The sequence below is a fragment of the Falco biarmicus genome, chromosome 6 (assembly GCF_023638135.1).
Source record: "Falco biarmicus isolate bFalBia1 chromosome 6, bFalBia1.pri, whole genome shotgun sequence".
In the NCBI taxonomy this organism is placed as follows: domain Eukaryota; kingdom Metazoa; phylum Chordata; class Aves; order Falconiformes; family Falconidae; genus Falco; species Falco biarmicus.
In genome coordinates, this window is record NC_079293.1 from 73,962,378 (window position 1) to 73,978,590 (window position 16,213).

General features: G+C 64.5%; 1 protein-coding gene and 3 non-coding genes across 4 annotated transcripts; 3 read left to right on the top strand and 1 right to left on the bottom strand.

Annotated features, from left to right (window-relative positions):
- Window positions 1-186: 186 nt before the first annotated feature.
- LOC130151998 (U1 spliceosomal RNA) lies at window positions 187-350 on the top strand. The gene has a single exon (XR_008822839.1). It is a non-coding gene; the product is annotated as a U1 spliceosomal RNA (small nuclear RNA).
- A 683-nt stretch (window positions 351-1,033) lies between these two features.
- On the bottom strand, window positions 1,034-1,197 carry LOC130152009 (U1 spliceosomal RNA). Its single transcript, XR_008822850.1, has one exon. It is a non-coding gene; the product is annotated as a U1 spliceosomal RNA (small nuclear RNA).
- Window positions 1,198-3,481: 2,284 nt separating this feature from the next.
- Window positions 3,482-3,645, top strand: LOC130152002 (U1 spliceosomal RNA). Its single transcript, XR_008822843.1, has one exon. It is a non-coding gene; the product is annotated as a U1 spliceosomal RNA (small nuclear RNA).
- Window positions 3,646-3,704: 59 nt separating this feature from the next.
- GTF3C2 (general transcription factor IIIC subunit 2) lies at window positions 3,705-15,633 on the top strand. The gene is made up of 18 exons (XM_056342212.1): window positions 3,705-4,272; window positions 4,544-4,925; window positions 5,812-6,118; window positions 6,680-6,774; window positions 7,037-7,114; window positions 7,530-7,628; window positions 7,928-8,155; window positions 8,404-8,515; window positions 8,663-8,780; window positions 10,736-10,767; window positions 11,001-11,130; window positions 11,722-11,866; window positions 12,148-12,309; window positions 12,807-12,894; window positions 13,230-13,358; window positions 13,807-13,938; window positions 14,630-14,737; window positions 14,913-15,633. The coding sequence occupies exons 1-18, from the start codon at window positions 3,978-3,980 to the stop codon at window positions 15,117-15,119; spliced, it is 2,847 nt and encodes a 948-aa protein (XP_056198187.1). The 5' UTR covers window positions 3,705-3,977; the 3' UTR covers window positions 15,120-15,633.
- The last annotated feature ends 580 nt before the right edge of the window (window positions 15,634-16,213 follow it).

The window sequence follows — 16,213 nt, forward strand, 5'->3', positions numbered from 1 at the left end:
GTTCCCTGTCGGGGTCGGCAGCGGCCACGGGCGTCCGCGGCGTCGTGCGGGCGCGTGGCGTCGGGCAGGCGCGGGGCGCGTGTCGGGGCGTGTTCCGTGCTCGTGTTCCGCGCGCGTGTTCCGCGGTGGCCGCGTCGTGGGTGCGCGTGCGTTGTTGTGCGGTGTTGTGTTGCGGAGTCGGTGCTCATACTTACCTGGCAGGGGAGACACCATGATCAGGCAGGTGGTTTTCCCAGGGCGAGGCTCATCCCCTGCACTCCGGGTGTGCTGACCCCTGCGATTTCCCCAAATGCGGGAAACTCGACTGCATAATTTGTGGTAGTGGGGGACTGCGTTCGCGCTCTCCCCTGGCTCGCATGGTTAATAACAGACCTTGCACTTCCACAGCAGTTTCCCGGGCAGGAGCGCCCTATTCCCCCCCCGGAAGTCGCTTCGCGCGCACTGGGTCGGGTTCGCTCCACCCGGCTCTGCATTATCCGTCCGCGGGGCCCTGAGGCGCCGCGGGAGCTGGTGCAGGATTTTCCTTTGACGAAACGTGCGAGGGGCTGCAATGACGGACGAGAAGGGCTTTAAACCCCGCAGGATGTTCAGCCGTCAGCCCCTGCAAACGGCCACCCACGGCCCCGGGGAGGTGCCGACGCCATCGCGCCGCTGCCCATCACCAGGTCAGCTCGCTGGGAAGCGGACGAGCGCGCACGGAAAGTGGCTTCAGCCGCGTGAACTGTCCTCGGGCAACTCGAGACCCTCCCCCGAGCAATGCCCCCTCCTCACAGAGGGCGCCCCCCCGAGAGCACGCGAGGGCGTAGGAAGGCGAGCGCTGTGCAGTTAAACGGGAGCCCAGGCGCGCACGAACGGCGATTGAAAATGACGATCGCGTGACTGGGGCCGGGCCACTGTCGTTTGGCGCGTGCCAAGTTTGCCCTCTGCTGGCAGCCCCGGGGTTGTGCGCAGGTAACGACCGCACCCAACCGTGCTTGCAACAGCGCTGGAGGCGCTGCCCGGGCTGGTTTATCTGTTTTTCAACCATGTAAGCCAGGGGAGAGCGCGAACGCAGTCCCCCACTACCACAAATTATGCAGTCGAGTTTCCCGCATTTGGGGAAATCGCAGGGGTCAGCACACCCGGAGTGCAGGGGATGAGCCTCGCCCTGGGAAAACCACCTGCCTGATCATGGTGTCTCCCCTGCCAGGTAAGTATGAACACCGACCCCGCAACACAACACCGCACAACAACGCACGCGCACCCACGACGCGGCCACCGCGGAACACGCGCGCGGAACACGCCCCGACACGCGCCCCGCGCCTGCCCGACGCCACGCGCCCGCACGACGCCGCAGACGCCCGTGGCCGCTGCCGGCCCCGACCGGGAACGGGCCCCCAGGAGCCCGCGCGGCGCCTCATCTGCATGGGCACGCCCACTCCCGGCCGGCCCCGCCCCGCCTCGCTCCGCCCCGGCCGCGGAAGGACGCTCCTGCCGGGGCCGGGGCCGGGCCGCGGGGCACCGCCGCCGGTAACGTCCGGTCCCACCGCCTGCCGCGGGCGCCTCTGCCGGGCCGGCTCCAGCCGCCGCCGCCTCTCGCCACAGACACCCCCCGCCCCCTTCCCGCGGCCCCTGGGACACCGGCACCGCCCGGTGCTGCGCGGGGCTCGGCCGGCCGGAGCCTCCGAGGGCCGGGCAGCCGGTGGAAAGGCCGCAGGTGCTCTGGGAGCGCGGGGGCTTCCAGCGCTGGGCCCCGCCACCCCATCGCCCATCCCGGCCGCTGGGCTGTATGAGCCTTTGCAGCCGTCAGTCCCAGCCCTGCTGCCTGCCCCTCTCTTTCTTCCAGCCCCGGGGCAGGTGGCGCCGCTCCTCTGGCCTCCGCTCGTGCTGCCCGGGCCTCGTTCCAGTGTACCCGTTGGCCTCAAGGCAGTGTCAGCTGAGCCCTCTCCTGCACCACTACCGCCGTCAATACGCCCAGCTGTGCCCGGTGCTGTCCTAAGCAGTTCCTCATCCACCCCCCATGCCTGGGGGCTGTTCCCACTGGCTCAAAGATTTTCTCATGGTGCCTCAATCAGTATCTGACGTTCACCTCAAATGTTATGTGCAGCCGCTTCTGTCCTTGGCCTGGGCTCTGCATGCGCACAGCATGTGCTGTTGTCCAACCGGCCCCAGCCCACGAGCAGCTGCTCCGGTCTGTGGGCACCAAAGTTCGTGTCACTGTGTCCGTGAAGCTGGACCAGCAGCGCCAGCAGCACCCCCACCATGGCAGGGCCTCGGCGGCAGGTCCTGCCCCAGCCAGTGCTCCATGCGGGGGGATGGCTTGTGCGGGCAGGGGAAGTAGCACGTGTGGGGCATTTGCCATGTTGTTTGGTGACATGTAACCGGCCGGTGGGTGTGTGAAGCACAAGCAGGGACAGTTTTGATCCAGAGGCAGCCGGGATAAACCCCGAGAGCCCCAGCAGTTCCCATGGCAGGATGAGGTTTAGGAGCACAACCAGCAGCACCCAGACACCGGGAGGGGGGCGAGGGGGTGGGTTTGCATTTGCCAAGGGAGCACAAGGGCGCACGGGGTGCTGGAGCTGGCGGGTGTGGGGCACTGTGACTGCGGGTGTTGACCGGCCCCTTGCCTTCACCGTGGAGGGCACAGAGGCTTTCAGGGCACCACGTGCTTGTCCCCTCCACGGGCACCTGCTCTTGCTGTGCCGCTGTCAGTGCCCAGACCCCACGGTCCTGGCACTGGGGTCCCTGGGCTGCATGCGCTGTCGTCACAGACTGTGTAGGTGCTGTTGTGTTGAGCCGTAGCAGAGCCCAGCACGAGCCAGTACCGCCCAGTGGGATCCGGCCCAGCTACTGGAGCCCAGCGCCGTGGCCAGGGCTCCGTGGCCTCTGCCCAAACTGGGGCTGCAGCTCCCGCCTTCCCCTCTGCGGGCTCAGCCGGCTGCGGAGCACAGCCCGTGTCCCCGAGACACCCCCGGCCCCCTCGAGCACCCCCGGGCGCCCCCACGGTTCCGGCCACAGGCCCTGGCGCTGCCCCACGGGTCCCCTCCCGCTGCTGGCCCCGCTGCGGCTCCGGCTCCACGCAGCACCGGGAGGAGTCCCAGGGGCCGCGGGGCCGGTCGGGCCGCCGTGAAGGGGGCGGGGGTGTCTGTGGCGAGAGGCGGAGGCGGCGGACGGTGGGACCGGACGTTACCGGCGGCGGTGCCCCGCGGCCCGGCCCCGGCCCCGGCAGGAGCGTCCTTCCGCGGCCGGGGCGGAGCGAGGCGGGGCGGGGCCGGCCGGGAGTGGGCGTGCCCATGCAGATGAGGCGCCGCGCGGGCTCCTGGGGGCCCGTTCCCGGTCGGGGCCGGCGGCGGCCACGGGCGTCCGCGGCGTCGTGCGGGCGCGTGGCGTCGGGCAGGCGCGGGGCGCGTGTCGGGGCGTGTTCCGCGCGCGTGTTCCGCGGTGGCCGCGTCGTGGGTGCGCGTGCGTTGTTGTGCGGTGTTGTGTTGCGGGGTCGGTGTTCATACTTACCTGGCAGGGGAGACACCATGATCAGGCAGGTGGTTTTCCCAGGGCGAGACTCATCCCCTGCACTCCGGGTGTGCTGACCCCTGCGATTTCCCCAAATGCGGGAAACTCGACTGCATAATTTGTGGTAGTGGGGGACTGCGTTCGCGCTCTCCCCTGGCTTACATGGTTAAAAAACAGTCGTGGACTACTTATAATGAGGAGTCGGTCAGTTTTGTTCGATAACTTTAGCGGCGGGTGCGCAGTGTTTTCTCCACGCCCTCTAACGGCGTTATTCCAGTGCTACTCTCTGCTTCATCACCGTGCAAATCCTGGGCCCGTTCCGTTATGGCCACGCGCGCACCCCGTCGGCGGGGGGTCCCGCGGACCCCGCGCTTTCCCGTCCACGCGCCTTTATGTTCACTCCTGGAGCGGTGCCGTTTCCCCGCGCGGCCCCGGAGGCTCGGCTTCGATGAGCGTGGGGCTGTGCGCCCCCGCGGCGCTGTCACGCGATGGGGGAGGGCGCGGAGCCTTTCGGTAATGACGTTGCCGGCGTGACGCGATCCCTCCGCGCCACCGCCGCGCTTCGGCTTCCGGATCCGGTTCCGTGCTGGCTGCGCGGCCCGCGACGGGGCGGCGGCGGCGGCTCCGGGAGCCCGTGGGGACCCGCCCGGATGGCGTCCAGCGCCGCCCGCGGGCCGCGCTGCCGGGAGCGGAGCCGCCGGGGCCGCTCGGGACGGGAATCGGCTGCCGCCGGCCGCAGCCGCAGCCGCAGCCGGGCGCGAGAGGGCGAGCCCCGGCCGCTCCGTACGTACCGGGGTGGGGGGTGCCTGGGGCCGCGTCTGCTGCTGCGAGGGTGCCCGGGGGGGCGCGGGCGGGGGCGGCTCCCTGGGTACCGTGCGGTGCCGCGGCCGGCCCAGAGCTGAGCCGCACCAGCGCTCCTGGGAACGTGTTTGGTCGCGCCCGGGCCCCGTGTGCTTCGACCGGGCGCGGCTGCAGCCCGGCGGTCTCGGTGCCCAGGGCGGTGGCACAGCCCCGCTGTGCTTTCGTGCTAAGTCCAGCTGTTATTTTTGGGCAGGGGAATTGTCACCGTTCAGAGATGTGGATGCTTCGGCCCACTCTGAGAAGGGAGTAGAAGCTGCCAAGTCCCAGAAAAAAACTGTCCAAAACAAAAAAACAAAAAGTCATCCTAGTGACCCCAGTGACCCAGCCCCTGCGGAGGCCGAGGACTGTGGTGAGCCCTCGAGGACCTCTGAGAACGGGGCCGTGCCACCTCCAAAGGCACCGAGGAAGCGCGGGCGAAAGTCCAAGACGGAGATGCTGCTGCTAAAACTGTCTCAGGACCTGGAGTGCCCGACCCCGGAGCCCATCTGCGTGCAGAAGATGCTGGGGAGCAGCGAGGCAGCGGAGGGCCTGGAGACCCCCCGCGGCGGGCGCCCCAAGAGGCGAGCAGCCAAAGTGTAAGCGGGGGCAGTGGATGCGGGCGTCCAGGGGTGGGGGCGAGGGGGAGGGTGGAAGGACAGGGGGACACTGCATTCAGAGTGGTTCATCAAGACCTCCGCCTTGCTTTGGGGGTCTTGGTGTCTTCCCTGAAGGACTTTGTCCCACGTTGGTGGGACAGACTGATTCCCCATAGAACAGTCCTTTCCTGCTCTAGAATGATGTGTTTGGATCCAGGAGCAGGGGCTGTAGATGAGCTTGCATGCAGTGGGTCTTTGATGGCATTGGGCCATCTGCGGTGGGGAATAGGTTTCCTTCATTCCTGACAAAGCCAGGACAGGCTTGTTTGGGGTTGGGGGGGAGCAGAGCAAGCTGTGCAAGCAATGTGCTGCTTAAAGGAGAGTCCTGGGGGGAGCCAGTGTGCTCTGTGGTCTGTGAAGGCAGCTCAGGCAATGCCTTTGCCCTCCAAGTGCCTGTGCAGCCCTGGGTTTGCACAGCAGAGCTGGCAGGTTGCAGTGCCCCAGTCCCCTCACTCTGCTGAGCAGAGGGAGGGTGCAGTAGCTGATACGGGAACTCCCTTGGCTGAGGGCACTTGCAGGAGGAGCTCTGGCTTTCCTGCCTTCTGGCTGGCAAAGGGACATATGCTGCTTTTTTGATTGCTGGATGCGTTCCTCTGCCTACTGCCAGAGACCCAAGGAGTCTGGTGTTCCCTGGGGAGGTTGCAGGGGATGCTGGTTGCCTGAGTGGCCAGCTGGGAGGCTGGCAGTGCATCCAGACAGGCTCTGCTGAAGCCTGGCTAGGCAGGGCTGGAGCAAATTTCTTGCCCAGACCCACATGGTCCTGGAGGGAGGGCTGGCTGGTCCCTGTGTGGTCCCTCTGCTCACCTTTGTGTCTTTGGTGTCCCAGGGCTTTGCTGTACCTGCAAGAGCTGGCAGAGGAGCTGACATCTGTGTACCAGCCTCCAGCTCCCACTGAGGGTGCCCAAGAGCCGGAGCCAGAGGTTGAGCATGTGCAGAAAAAGCGTCGGAGCCGGAGGAGGAAGGAGGAGGAAACAGATAGTGATGATCCTGCACAAGATTCTGACTTTGTGCCCTCGAAGGAGGTGTTGCTACAGGCAGAGGAGGAGGAGGGGAGTGATGCACCACTCAGTGAGGTGTCGGAGCCAGAGCTGGAGGTGCTCCGAGGACATGGTGGGAAGGTGTCGTCTGCAGGGGTAAGGGCAGGGTTAAGGGCAAGGTCTTTGCCCTGGCCACTTCTTACCTTTGGCCTGGCATGAACAACACAAAGTGTCTGAACTGTCGTGTGGTGCCCCCACACCGGCTGTTTGGGGCAGGACAGCTCTGAAACAGGACTCAGGGATGGCACAGTGTCCTTCAGCTGTGAGTCCAGGCATGAGCTCTTTGGGCTTAATTGTGGGCAGAGGCAGCTCCAAGTGAGGGTGAATGGGGACAGGGCGATAGGTACTCCTGGGAGAGGGTGCAGGTTCTTGGGCTCCTGCTGAAGCTGATGGGGAGGTAAAGGCAGGATCCTGGGGGCTGTCCTGTAGTTCGTGGAAGTCCCCAGAATGGCACTTTGTGTCTTCAGCCCAGTGTGACATGGTCTTGGTGACTGCTGCTGCTGTGGCTGTGGGAGAGCTCAGTGTTTGTGGGCTGCATTGTTGCTGTTTAGGGTGGGCAGGTCCCCCCAGGAGCTCGTGGGAACATTTGGGCAGGTAGAGGCAGTCCGGGCCAGGCCCTTTGGCTAGGTCCTGCTCTGAGTCTTCTCTTGTGCCCAGAGATCCAAGCCCCAGTGCCGAGGCCTTGCTCCCAATGGCTTCCACAACTCCATCATGGCCCCAGTGGAGAAGTGCTCCAGCCTCACCTGCAGCCTGTGAGTAGGAGCATTGGCGTGCTGGGGTGTTTGGGTGGGCTATGGGGGGAGCAGTGGCTGTTGGTGCCCTGGGTAGCATCGCTATCACAGGCATGAGAGCAAAGGAGCATGTGCTGTTGGGATTGTCGGCGTTCTGCTGGCAGCCACTAGGGATGGGACACCTGTGCTGCAGGCAGGGTGTGGGCAGGGGGGCTGCCTGTGCCCGAGGCAGGGATTGGGCTGGGCAACAGGGCTGTGCTGACGTCTGGTGTATCTGCTGCAGGCGAGATCAGAAGTACTCGCAGTGGGAATTCCCCGACTGGATCCCTTTGGTGCATAAGTGGACATGTCTCTCTGAAAGGTACCATCGGAGCAGTGCAGGAGGGGAGAGGGGCTGGGAAGGACATGTGGCACAGGCGCTGCCTGCACTCAGGCTGTGTGATGGGCAGGTTCTGGCAATGTTTGGGGTGAACTGGTGTGGGAACGGTGGGTGGTCCCAGCCATCAGGGCTAGGAGAAAACAAGGGCACAGTGAGCATTGTACTCCCCCCACTCCTCTGGCAGGATTAGGCCCCAGCAGAAAGGGTGGAGCTTTCGGTCGTGGGCTTTGAGGGTCTCGTGGATTTGGCCATGGAGTTTGAGTAGTCCTGAGGGTGGCCAGCAGTAGGATACACCGGACTGTGTGGAGGCTGGGATGGGTGCCAGGGCATGCTGGGGCATGACTGGGTGAGGGGCAGGGGTGGGGAGACATCCTCTCACCTTCTTCTGCCTCCCCAGCGAAGCTGCCCCGTACCTGCCAGCAGAGGACAGGTCTCCCCTCTTCTCCATCCAGCGGGAGGGCATCGAAGACGAAGGTGTCTTGTACAGGGTAAACAGGTCCGTGACAGGGTGCCCCGGGGCACTGCCAGGGTGGTGGCTGTTGTGTTTAGGGCAGGCAGTAACCCCCAGGGCTTCGGTTCCAGCAGGTCCAAGGGCCAGGTGGCTGCCCTGGGACAGGAGGAGCAGCTGTTGGCTGATCAGCCAGGCCATGCAGCGTGCCTTGGGGTCCTACTGCTCCCCAGCCCCGTGCCAGGGCTCTGCACCAGCTGGGTGCTGCTCTGCCCAGCCCACACACTCCCACCCCACAGCAGCACTGCTCTTGCCCCCTGTGCCCTTACATGCCTCCTTGCTGGCAGGTTCAACTCCCTGCAGCCCCACAAGGAACGCCTGGATGTGTCTTTCTTCGTGGGTGGCCCTGTGTGGGCAATGGAGTGGTGCCCGTCCCCGGAGGGCTCGGCGGCCTCTCAATACGTGGCTGTCTACTGCCATGGGAGCATGGAGGAGACACACAGCGTGGCTGGGCTCCACAGGGGCCCCGCGCTCCTGCAGCTCTGGGGCCTGGGCACGCTGCAGCAGGAGCAGGGGTGAGTGGCCTCGCCTGGGGAACAGACCCCTGGGGAAGGGGCCAGGGGCTGCCTGGCTCCGGGGGATGAGACAGGGCCTGTATCCCTTGTCCCTCTGTGGCTGAGTGTGTGGTGAGGTTCATCCTCTCCCAGAGCCGCCAGCCTGAACCCCATGGGGGCTGTACTGGCAGCCACCTTCGCTGCTGGTGTATACTGGAGCTGCTGGGCACAAGCTGCAGCATTCTTTATGGCTCAACCCATGCCTGCAGCACTGCTGACAAAGCCAGGCTGGCCTATGCCATTGCTGCTGATCACGGCTGCGTCTGGGACATGAAGTTCTGCCCCAGTGGTGCCTGGGAGCCACCCACTGCTGCCAGGAAGGTGAGTGCGCTGCTAGAAGGGCTGTCTGGGCGCTGGGGGCCACCTTTGGTTTCCCCCAGGGCTCCTAAGTCCGTGCCCTCGCTAAAGCCTTGCTTTCCAAGGTAGGGGATGGTGACCCAGGGGCTGAGCCCGTGTGTCATTCCACAGCACCCACAGATGAGCCGGCTGGGCCTGCTGGCTGTGGCCTTCTCGGTTGGCAAGGTGCTGCTGTACTCCCTCCCGCACCCCAGCGCCCTGCAGCACTCCAAGAGAACCCAGGTAAAAGGTAGGAAGAGCTGCGCCGCCAGGCAGGGGCGTCCTGGCCCTTGTCCCACTGTGCCGGGGTGGGCAGCGTGCGAGCCCTGGAAGCCTGCTGTGCCAGGATGGGGGGGCTGTGCTGGGGCACAGCTGTGGGGCAAGTCCCGCTCACCAGATGCAGCAGGACTGTGCCCAGAGCAGTGAGCCCTGGCACACACACCTCCAGTCTTGGGACTAGCAGCTGTTGCCACCTGCAGCGTGGCTTCTGACAGCGAGGCACTGTGGCAGGGGGAGTAAGGTGGCTTTTTGGTGTCGGAGGATGTCAAAGCACCACTGGCCCAAAGGCAGGGTCAAGTCTCAGGGGGCTGCTGGGACAGCCCAGCCAGGCCATGGCTCCCAAGCCAGCCCTACCTGCAGCTGGGTGCATCGGGAGGGAGCTCTTGGCAACGATGATGTGACTGGAGTGGGGTTGCAGGGTGAGAGATAGCTGCACGAGTGTGTTCCCGAATCTTCCCCCATCTCCCCACTTGCTGCTGCGAGCGTGTCCTGTTATGGCAGAGCTGCTTATTCCAGCCTGGCTTAGAGCTGTTTGTCATAGCAGAGACCTGGAGCTCTGAGCACTTGGCTGGCTCAGGCTAATGGTGCTTGTAATAGTCTCATCTGCTGGGAGCCAAGGGAGATTGATGACCTGCACGTGCTGCTCGTGGTTGCTCAGCCGTGGCTGACAGCCCGCGCGTCTGTGGCTGACAATGGGAAATAGGTTTCCTGCACTCGAGCATGGCTACCGACCCCCTCAGCACGTTGCACTGCTGCCTGCGCCGGCCCCGCACTGCCTTTCCCGCCCCCCTTTCCCGTGCCGGCTCCGGGTGGTTTGTGCTGGCTGCCGCAGGCCCCACGTGGGGAGCTTGCGGCAGGCGTGTGTTCTTCCCCAGCCTGCAAAGCTCCTGCGGACGGGCCGGTCCTGTCACGTAGCGTCAGCCTGGCTGCGGCGGCACGTACTGTCCTTGTGCCTCACAGCCGGGCTGGGGGTGCTGGTTTGCAGCCGTGGGATCAGTGCCAGCCTGCGGTGCGCTGGGGCTCTGCCGGCAGCTCCTGGGTCGGTGTGGCTGTGCTGGCTTTCCCTGGGGCTCCAGGTACCTGCACCTACCTAGTGCCTCCATGTGACAGAGCCTGGGGCTGCTCTCTGCATGTGCCCTGGCTGTCACGGAGGTGCCAGAGAAGATGTGTGGCTCCTCTGTATCTCTGCAAGACGCTGCCTCTGTCTGCAGCTGTCACGCTCCGGGGTGCGGATGTGCTTGTCTGGTGCTCGCTGTGCCCAAGAATGGCCCCGTGCTGCTGGGGGGGGCCCTTCCAGCCCAAGATGTGCATGAGAGAGGACCTGCAGCACCTTGTCTGTCTCTGGCGGACAAAGCTGGTGCATGGGGGGTCCTGCAGGTGCCTCGTCCTGAGCTGTTTGGCGCAGAGGTCTCTGCGCAGTCTGCCCTCCCCAGGAGTGGCTGCCTGCGCTGCTCCAGCCCCCATCACCAGCTGCCTTTGCCTGGCAGAGCAGTCTGTCCCACGCAGCTCCTTTTTTCCTCCCTCGAGTGGTCACGGTCTGGTCTGGTCCCTATATGTCACTGGATCCCTTCAAGTTTCTGAATGTGTCTTCTATCAAGGCAGGCAGCTGGTCATGGTGGGGGGAAGATTGCTGGGGTGAGGGGAACGTCAGCCCTGCCTTCTCTCTGCCTGTGGTGCCTTTCAGGATGCTGCTTCCTCCAGTGCAGGCAGGTCTGGCTCCTAGAGGTCCTGCTAGTGCCTGGTATTTGCTCCTATGTGCGCTCTGTTTGCTGCTGCTGGGTGTGCTTGCGTGCCATGGGGACACTGGTCCTGATGGGTGACAGGACAGGGACTGAGAGCCCTGCTCAGGGCTGCTGAGCAGCTTGTGCCACAGGGAGCTTCTAGGAGAGCTGGTGCCTGTCCTGACCCTCCTCTGCTCTTTTCTAGATGGGTCCTTCCACAAACACATTATCTGCAAGGTCAGTGTCCTCTACCACCGCGGTCCCCCATCAGGGCTGGCACTCAGTGAGCCTCCTGGCTGCTGCAGGTGGGAGAGCTGGGGAGGGAGTCGGGATGCCTGCAGAGCTTGTTGGCCTGGGCTGTTTGCAGTGGCAGAGCAAAGCTGTGCTCACAGACCTGGGTGTCCCTGGCTCTTGGGATGCAGATGAGACCAGCGTGGAGCTGTGACTGATGTCTGTCCTTTGGCTTTCAGGTGCAGTGTATTGCCACGCTCCAGGTGGGCTCCGTCCAGGCAGGGAATGCGTCCGAGTGTGGCCAGTGCTTTAGCCTCTCCTGGATGCCATCCAAGCCCCATCATCACCTTGCAGCTGGCTTTTATGATGGTGAGTCCTGCTCCTGCACAAGAAGGGCCTGCATCCTGTGGCAGAGCCCTGGGGGAGCAGCCCTTGCCCTGTAGCAGGCAGAGACATGTGGAGCTTCCTGCTCCTCTGGCCTCAGCCTGGGGCAGGTAATGGGGGAGCCTGAGGGTGAGGTATGGGGTCAGCATTGGGCTGAGCAGCAGCAAGCGGCAGGCACCGTGCAGGATCCTGTCGGCCTGTCCCTGGCATGGGGGGAAGGCTTATCATGGGCTGGCCGCCGGCACCTGTCAGCTCCAGGATGTGGCTCTGACTTAATCCACATCTGTCTGACTTGCCTGGATGCAGTTTTGTGCCTGGCTTCAGGCAATCCACAGCTCTGTGCTGTGCTGCCAGGACCTGCGGTACCCAAGCTGTCTTGTCCTGCTCTAAGCCCCAGCTGTGGCTCCAGCCTTGGCTCAACTGCTCTGCCTCGCAGCTCCTGCAGCCCCTGCCTGGGCTGTTGCCTGTTCTGCAGCTATGCACTGTCTTGGGTCCCATGCTGCAGTGCTGGGTGTCCTCTGCAGCACTGGTGCAGTTGCGGGGCAGCTCATCACAAGCACAGGTTTTGTCCTACAGGCACTGTGGCTGTCTGGAACCTGCTCACCAAGTCCCTGCTGCAGTGTGTGCGCCAGCCCGATGGCTCCCTCAAGCTCTACCCTTTCCGGTGCTTTCTAGCCCATGACCACGCAGTCCGGAGCATAGAGTGGTGCAAGGCTGACAGGTGAGGGCAGGAGAGCTGTTGCAGGTGCTGCCTGGGAGAACACGCTTGCTCCTGCGGATGAGGCTCCTTTGCCAAGATGGGCTTAAGAGGACTCTGTGCTGGTGGCCCTTGGCCCTCTGGAGCACCAGAGAGGCTGGGTTGGGTGTTAGAGGAAGAGGGCTTGAGCCACTGCCTGCGGGAGCAGTGCTGTGCTGCCAAGCCAGGACCACCTCATCCCTGCAGCAGGGACAGGGCACAGCCCTGCGCTGGGATCTCAGTGCTGCCTTTCTCCTGGTTCTCAGCAACTTCCTGGTCACGGCAGGGAGCGACCGTAAGATCAAGTTCTGGGACCTGCGGCGGCTCTATGAGCCCATCAACAGCATCAAGCGGTTCCTCAGCACTGAGGTGGCCTGGCTGCTGCCCTACAATGGGGTCACCGTGGCCCAGGACAACTGCTATGCCTCGTGAGTTCTGGGGCTGTTGCAGTGACTGGTCTGCTTGGAGGCCAGCCTTGCTGCTGGGGTCTGGCCTTACTCCCCAGGGGCCCCTCTGGTCTCTCCCTGCCTGGGAGCATCCATCTATGCCATGGCAGGAGCAGGCTGTGCTTGTGCCGGGCAACACCACAGCTGCGCAGTGCTGGCATCCCTTCAGCTGGGCCACCCTGGGGCATGAGCAAGCTGGGTGAGGGGAAGGATGAGGCCCCCAAGCTGGGCTGGGCAGTGGGGCTCCTGTGTGGCTCCAGGCTGACACAAGTTGGCAGAAGGATTCTGGGGTCTTGGTGTGTTCTCAGCCTCCAGGAACTGCCCTGAGCTGCCTTGTCATGTGCTGCTAGAGCAAGGACACCCCCTCTCCAATCCGCCTGGGTCCTGGGGTCTCTGGGGAGGTGGGCTGCTGCCTGGCTTTTGCCGTGTCAGGGTGGCAGTGCAGAGCTCTGTCCTCATCCATCCCCTTTCTGTTGCAGTTATGGTCTCTGTGGGATCCACTACATTGACGCTGGGTACTTGGGCTTCAAGGCTTATTTTGTGGCCCCTCGCAAGGGGACTGTGTGGGTAAGAGGCTGGTGCAGGGCAGTTCTGTCCTGGGGCCATGTCGGAGGCGGGGTGGGCATCTGCCCCAAACTCGGTACCAGCTGGGTCCCATGGCTCATGGATGGGGGGTGACTGCCTGGCCATGCGAGACCCTGGCCCTGGGGGTCACCCTCTGCCCTTTGGATGAGGAACCATGGCAGCCACACGAGGTGGTGTCTCTGCCTGTGTCCAAGCTGGCTGCACTTCTGAGCCCATCCCTCCCCAGGGGGTGGAAGGTGGTACCTGGGGGTTGGCATTTGTGGTGCTGGTGGGGAGCCTGTTGAAACCGTGTGCCTTAGAGCTGTATGTTCCTGCAGAGCATATCTGGCTCGGACTGGCTGAACACAGTGGCTGCGGGAGACATCACTGGCGAGCTGGTGGCTGCGGTGCTGCCTGACCTGGCCATCAACCCCCTCAACGTCAAGCGGTCCTCAGACCGCAGATTTGTAAGAGGCTGTCGTGCTCAGCCGGGCCCATCTGTGACGTGTGGGGCTGGGCAGGGTGGGAGTTGTGTTCCTGGGTCGCTGGAAGAGCATCCTGAGCTGGTGTCAGGGTCTCTGCTTCCTTAAGGACATGCCTGCATGTCTGCCTGACAGGCATGTGTGTGTTGTGCCCTTCCCACCCAGGCAGGGGCTGCCTGGTGGGGAAGGGTGGTGGTGACAGCAGCCTTGGCCCTGGGGATGGGACCTTTGGGGTTCAGCTCATGCATGGGGCAGGCCTGGCCCTGTTTGCCCCCGCTGTTATGGCAGCACCTCCTTCCTCTCTCTGCCCCAGACCCACCGTGCTGCGGCGCAGGGATCCCAGGGCCTCCAGGCCTGCTCAGTGTCTGGTGGTCCTGTGTGCGGGGAAGCAGATGGACCCTCTGCTCTGCCCTGAGCCCAATCTCCCTAACAGCCCATCTACAAAGCTGATCTGCTGCCCTGCAGCACCGCTGGGTCGGAGGGTGGTGAGCAGGCACTGCCGAAGACCAGGCTCTACAGCGAGATGGTGACCAAGAGCTACATCCGATTCTGGGACACAGACCTGGTAGGAGGGGGCAGGGGCAGGGCTGGGTGGTCCTGACTGTGAGCAGGGCCTGTGGGGTTGTGCCTGGGCAGTGGGAGCGGCAGGGCAAGGAGACACAGCTCAGATGTTGTGGCAGCCCCTCACCTCTGGCAGAGCCCAGGCTGGCTGCCCTGAGAGCAAGGGGATGGGCTGCCCTGCCACCTGCCCTCTGTAAAGCCTTGGCTGCCTTGCCAGCCTGGGCTGGGGTCCCCCAGGCAAGGGAGCTCCTGGCTGCCTGGTCACAGGGTGGTGGGGAGCATGGCTTGGTGTCCTGGCTGTGGCAGCAGTCAAGTCCCCAGCCCTGGGGAGGAGCCTAGAAGGTCACAGGCTGCCAGGACCCCCGCTCCCCAGTGCGCCAGCCCGTGTTCAGAGGTGTTGGCATGGGGCAGCAGGGCCAGGCTGTGCCCAAGGGCCCCCTGGAGAGAGGGAGTGAGTCTGTGGATCAGAGGCGCTGGTGGGGGTATGCCGTGCTCCAGCCACCCTGCCCAGGCCCACCCTGTGGTCTGGCTCCAGCTGCCCTTTGCTGTGGCTTTTTGGTGGGTGACCCTGAGGGCAAGCTGTGTTCCCTGGCCAAGCAGCACCTGCCCCTGCTGCGGTCCTGGTGCTGCCAGGACCTCTGCGTGCAGTGCTCCTGCCCCGGCACGCAGCCCATGGCGGTGCCGCCACTTCACAGCGCAGCTTCAAGAACTTCCCCAGCCGGGAGCCCATGCGCAGGATGCACACACAGGAGGTGAAGGCAGAGCTGAGCCTCGACCGGCTGCAGCTGGAGTCCCTGCACAAGGTGAGAGGGGCTGCACCAAGCCCACAGCCCTGCTTGTAGCCTGGGAGACCACAGGCAGGAGGCTGTGGCTGCTGCAGGCAGCATCTGCTTCTGCCCTGCTATCCATGCCACTTTCTGGGTGCAGGGGTCCCAGCACCTTGGACCCTTTCCTCCTGACCTCCTTCTGCTCCTGCAGGTGCGCTTCAGCCCCAACCTGGACTCGCACGGCTGGCTGGTGTCGGGTGGGCAGGCGGGCATCGTGCGGGCACACTGCCTGTCAGGGCTGACCTCCAGTGTGGGCTGCCAGCTGCTCCTGGAACGGCGTGCCCGCTTCAGTTCCCTCTTTGGGGACAAGCCTGGCAGCCCCAGCCCTGCCGAGCACTCCCCACTGCCGGCAGAGTAATGCAGTGGGTCCCTCATGCTGCTGCCACATGTGCTTGCTCCGGGCTGGAGCTGTGCTGTCCAGGAGGGGCTGTGTGCCTCCTCTTGGTGCTTCTTACCCTCTGGGCCCTCACCTCGGGGAAGGGATGGCTGCTCCTGGCCATCACCTGGGATGCTCAGGACACTTGTCCTTGTGCTCTGGATTTGTGCTGTTTGGTCTGAGCTGGTGGGGCAGGGGAGGGGGGCGGTGGGCAGTGGGAACTGTGTGAGTCCCTGGGTTGAGCTGTGGATCTTGGGGCCTGACGCTGGAGCAGCACCTGTAAGCTCCCCACCTGCGTGGGGCTGTGCTTGCTCTTGCTTCCTGCTCCCCCATTGCTGGTTGACCCCCTGTCCCATGCAGGTGTAGGGAGGAGGCCGGGGGGGGCCAGCCTTGGCCTGGGCAGGGCAGATGGGGCTGGCAGGGTTGCCAGGAGCTCTGAAGTTGCTCACATTGAGCCTGTGTTCAGCTGTGCAGTAAACGTGGTTTGTTTTGTAAAGGCTGGTTGTGGTGCTGGCACGGGGCCCCCTGCAGCAGGCTGGTGTCTGGGGTGGCCATGTCTGCGGTGCTGTACCCCAGCCACACTGCCCCTCACAGGGGGGCTGGGGCCATCCTCCCTCCCCAGTCCCCTTCTGGCTGCCTGTGCCACCGCTGCTGCTCTCCAACAAGTTTATTGGCAGCTGTGGACTCTGCCACTGCCCGCTGGGCTCCTTGCACAAAGAGATAGACAGACACTTCACAAGTGCAACAGACACAGACTCACAAGGGTGGGAATGGATCAGGCCAAGGCACAGCAGGATCCAGCCTTGGCTGGGCAGCAGGGAGCAAGCCAGGGGGGCTAGCATGCCGGTTGAGCTGCAGGCTCTGGCGGCCCTGTCTCTCTGTGCCCACATGGGTGCAACAGCAGCAGCCACCCCGGACCCCCCCTGCAGCCCGGGTAGCACAAGCCTACAGGTGTGGGGGTGGTGGGGCAGCCCCTCTGGCCATGGGCCCAAGGCTGGGTCTGAGCTCTGCTTTCCCCCTCAGGGGTGTCCCTTCCCTGGGCCCTTCAGCAGCTGCAGTGGCTCCCTCCTGTCCCC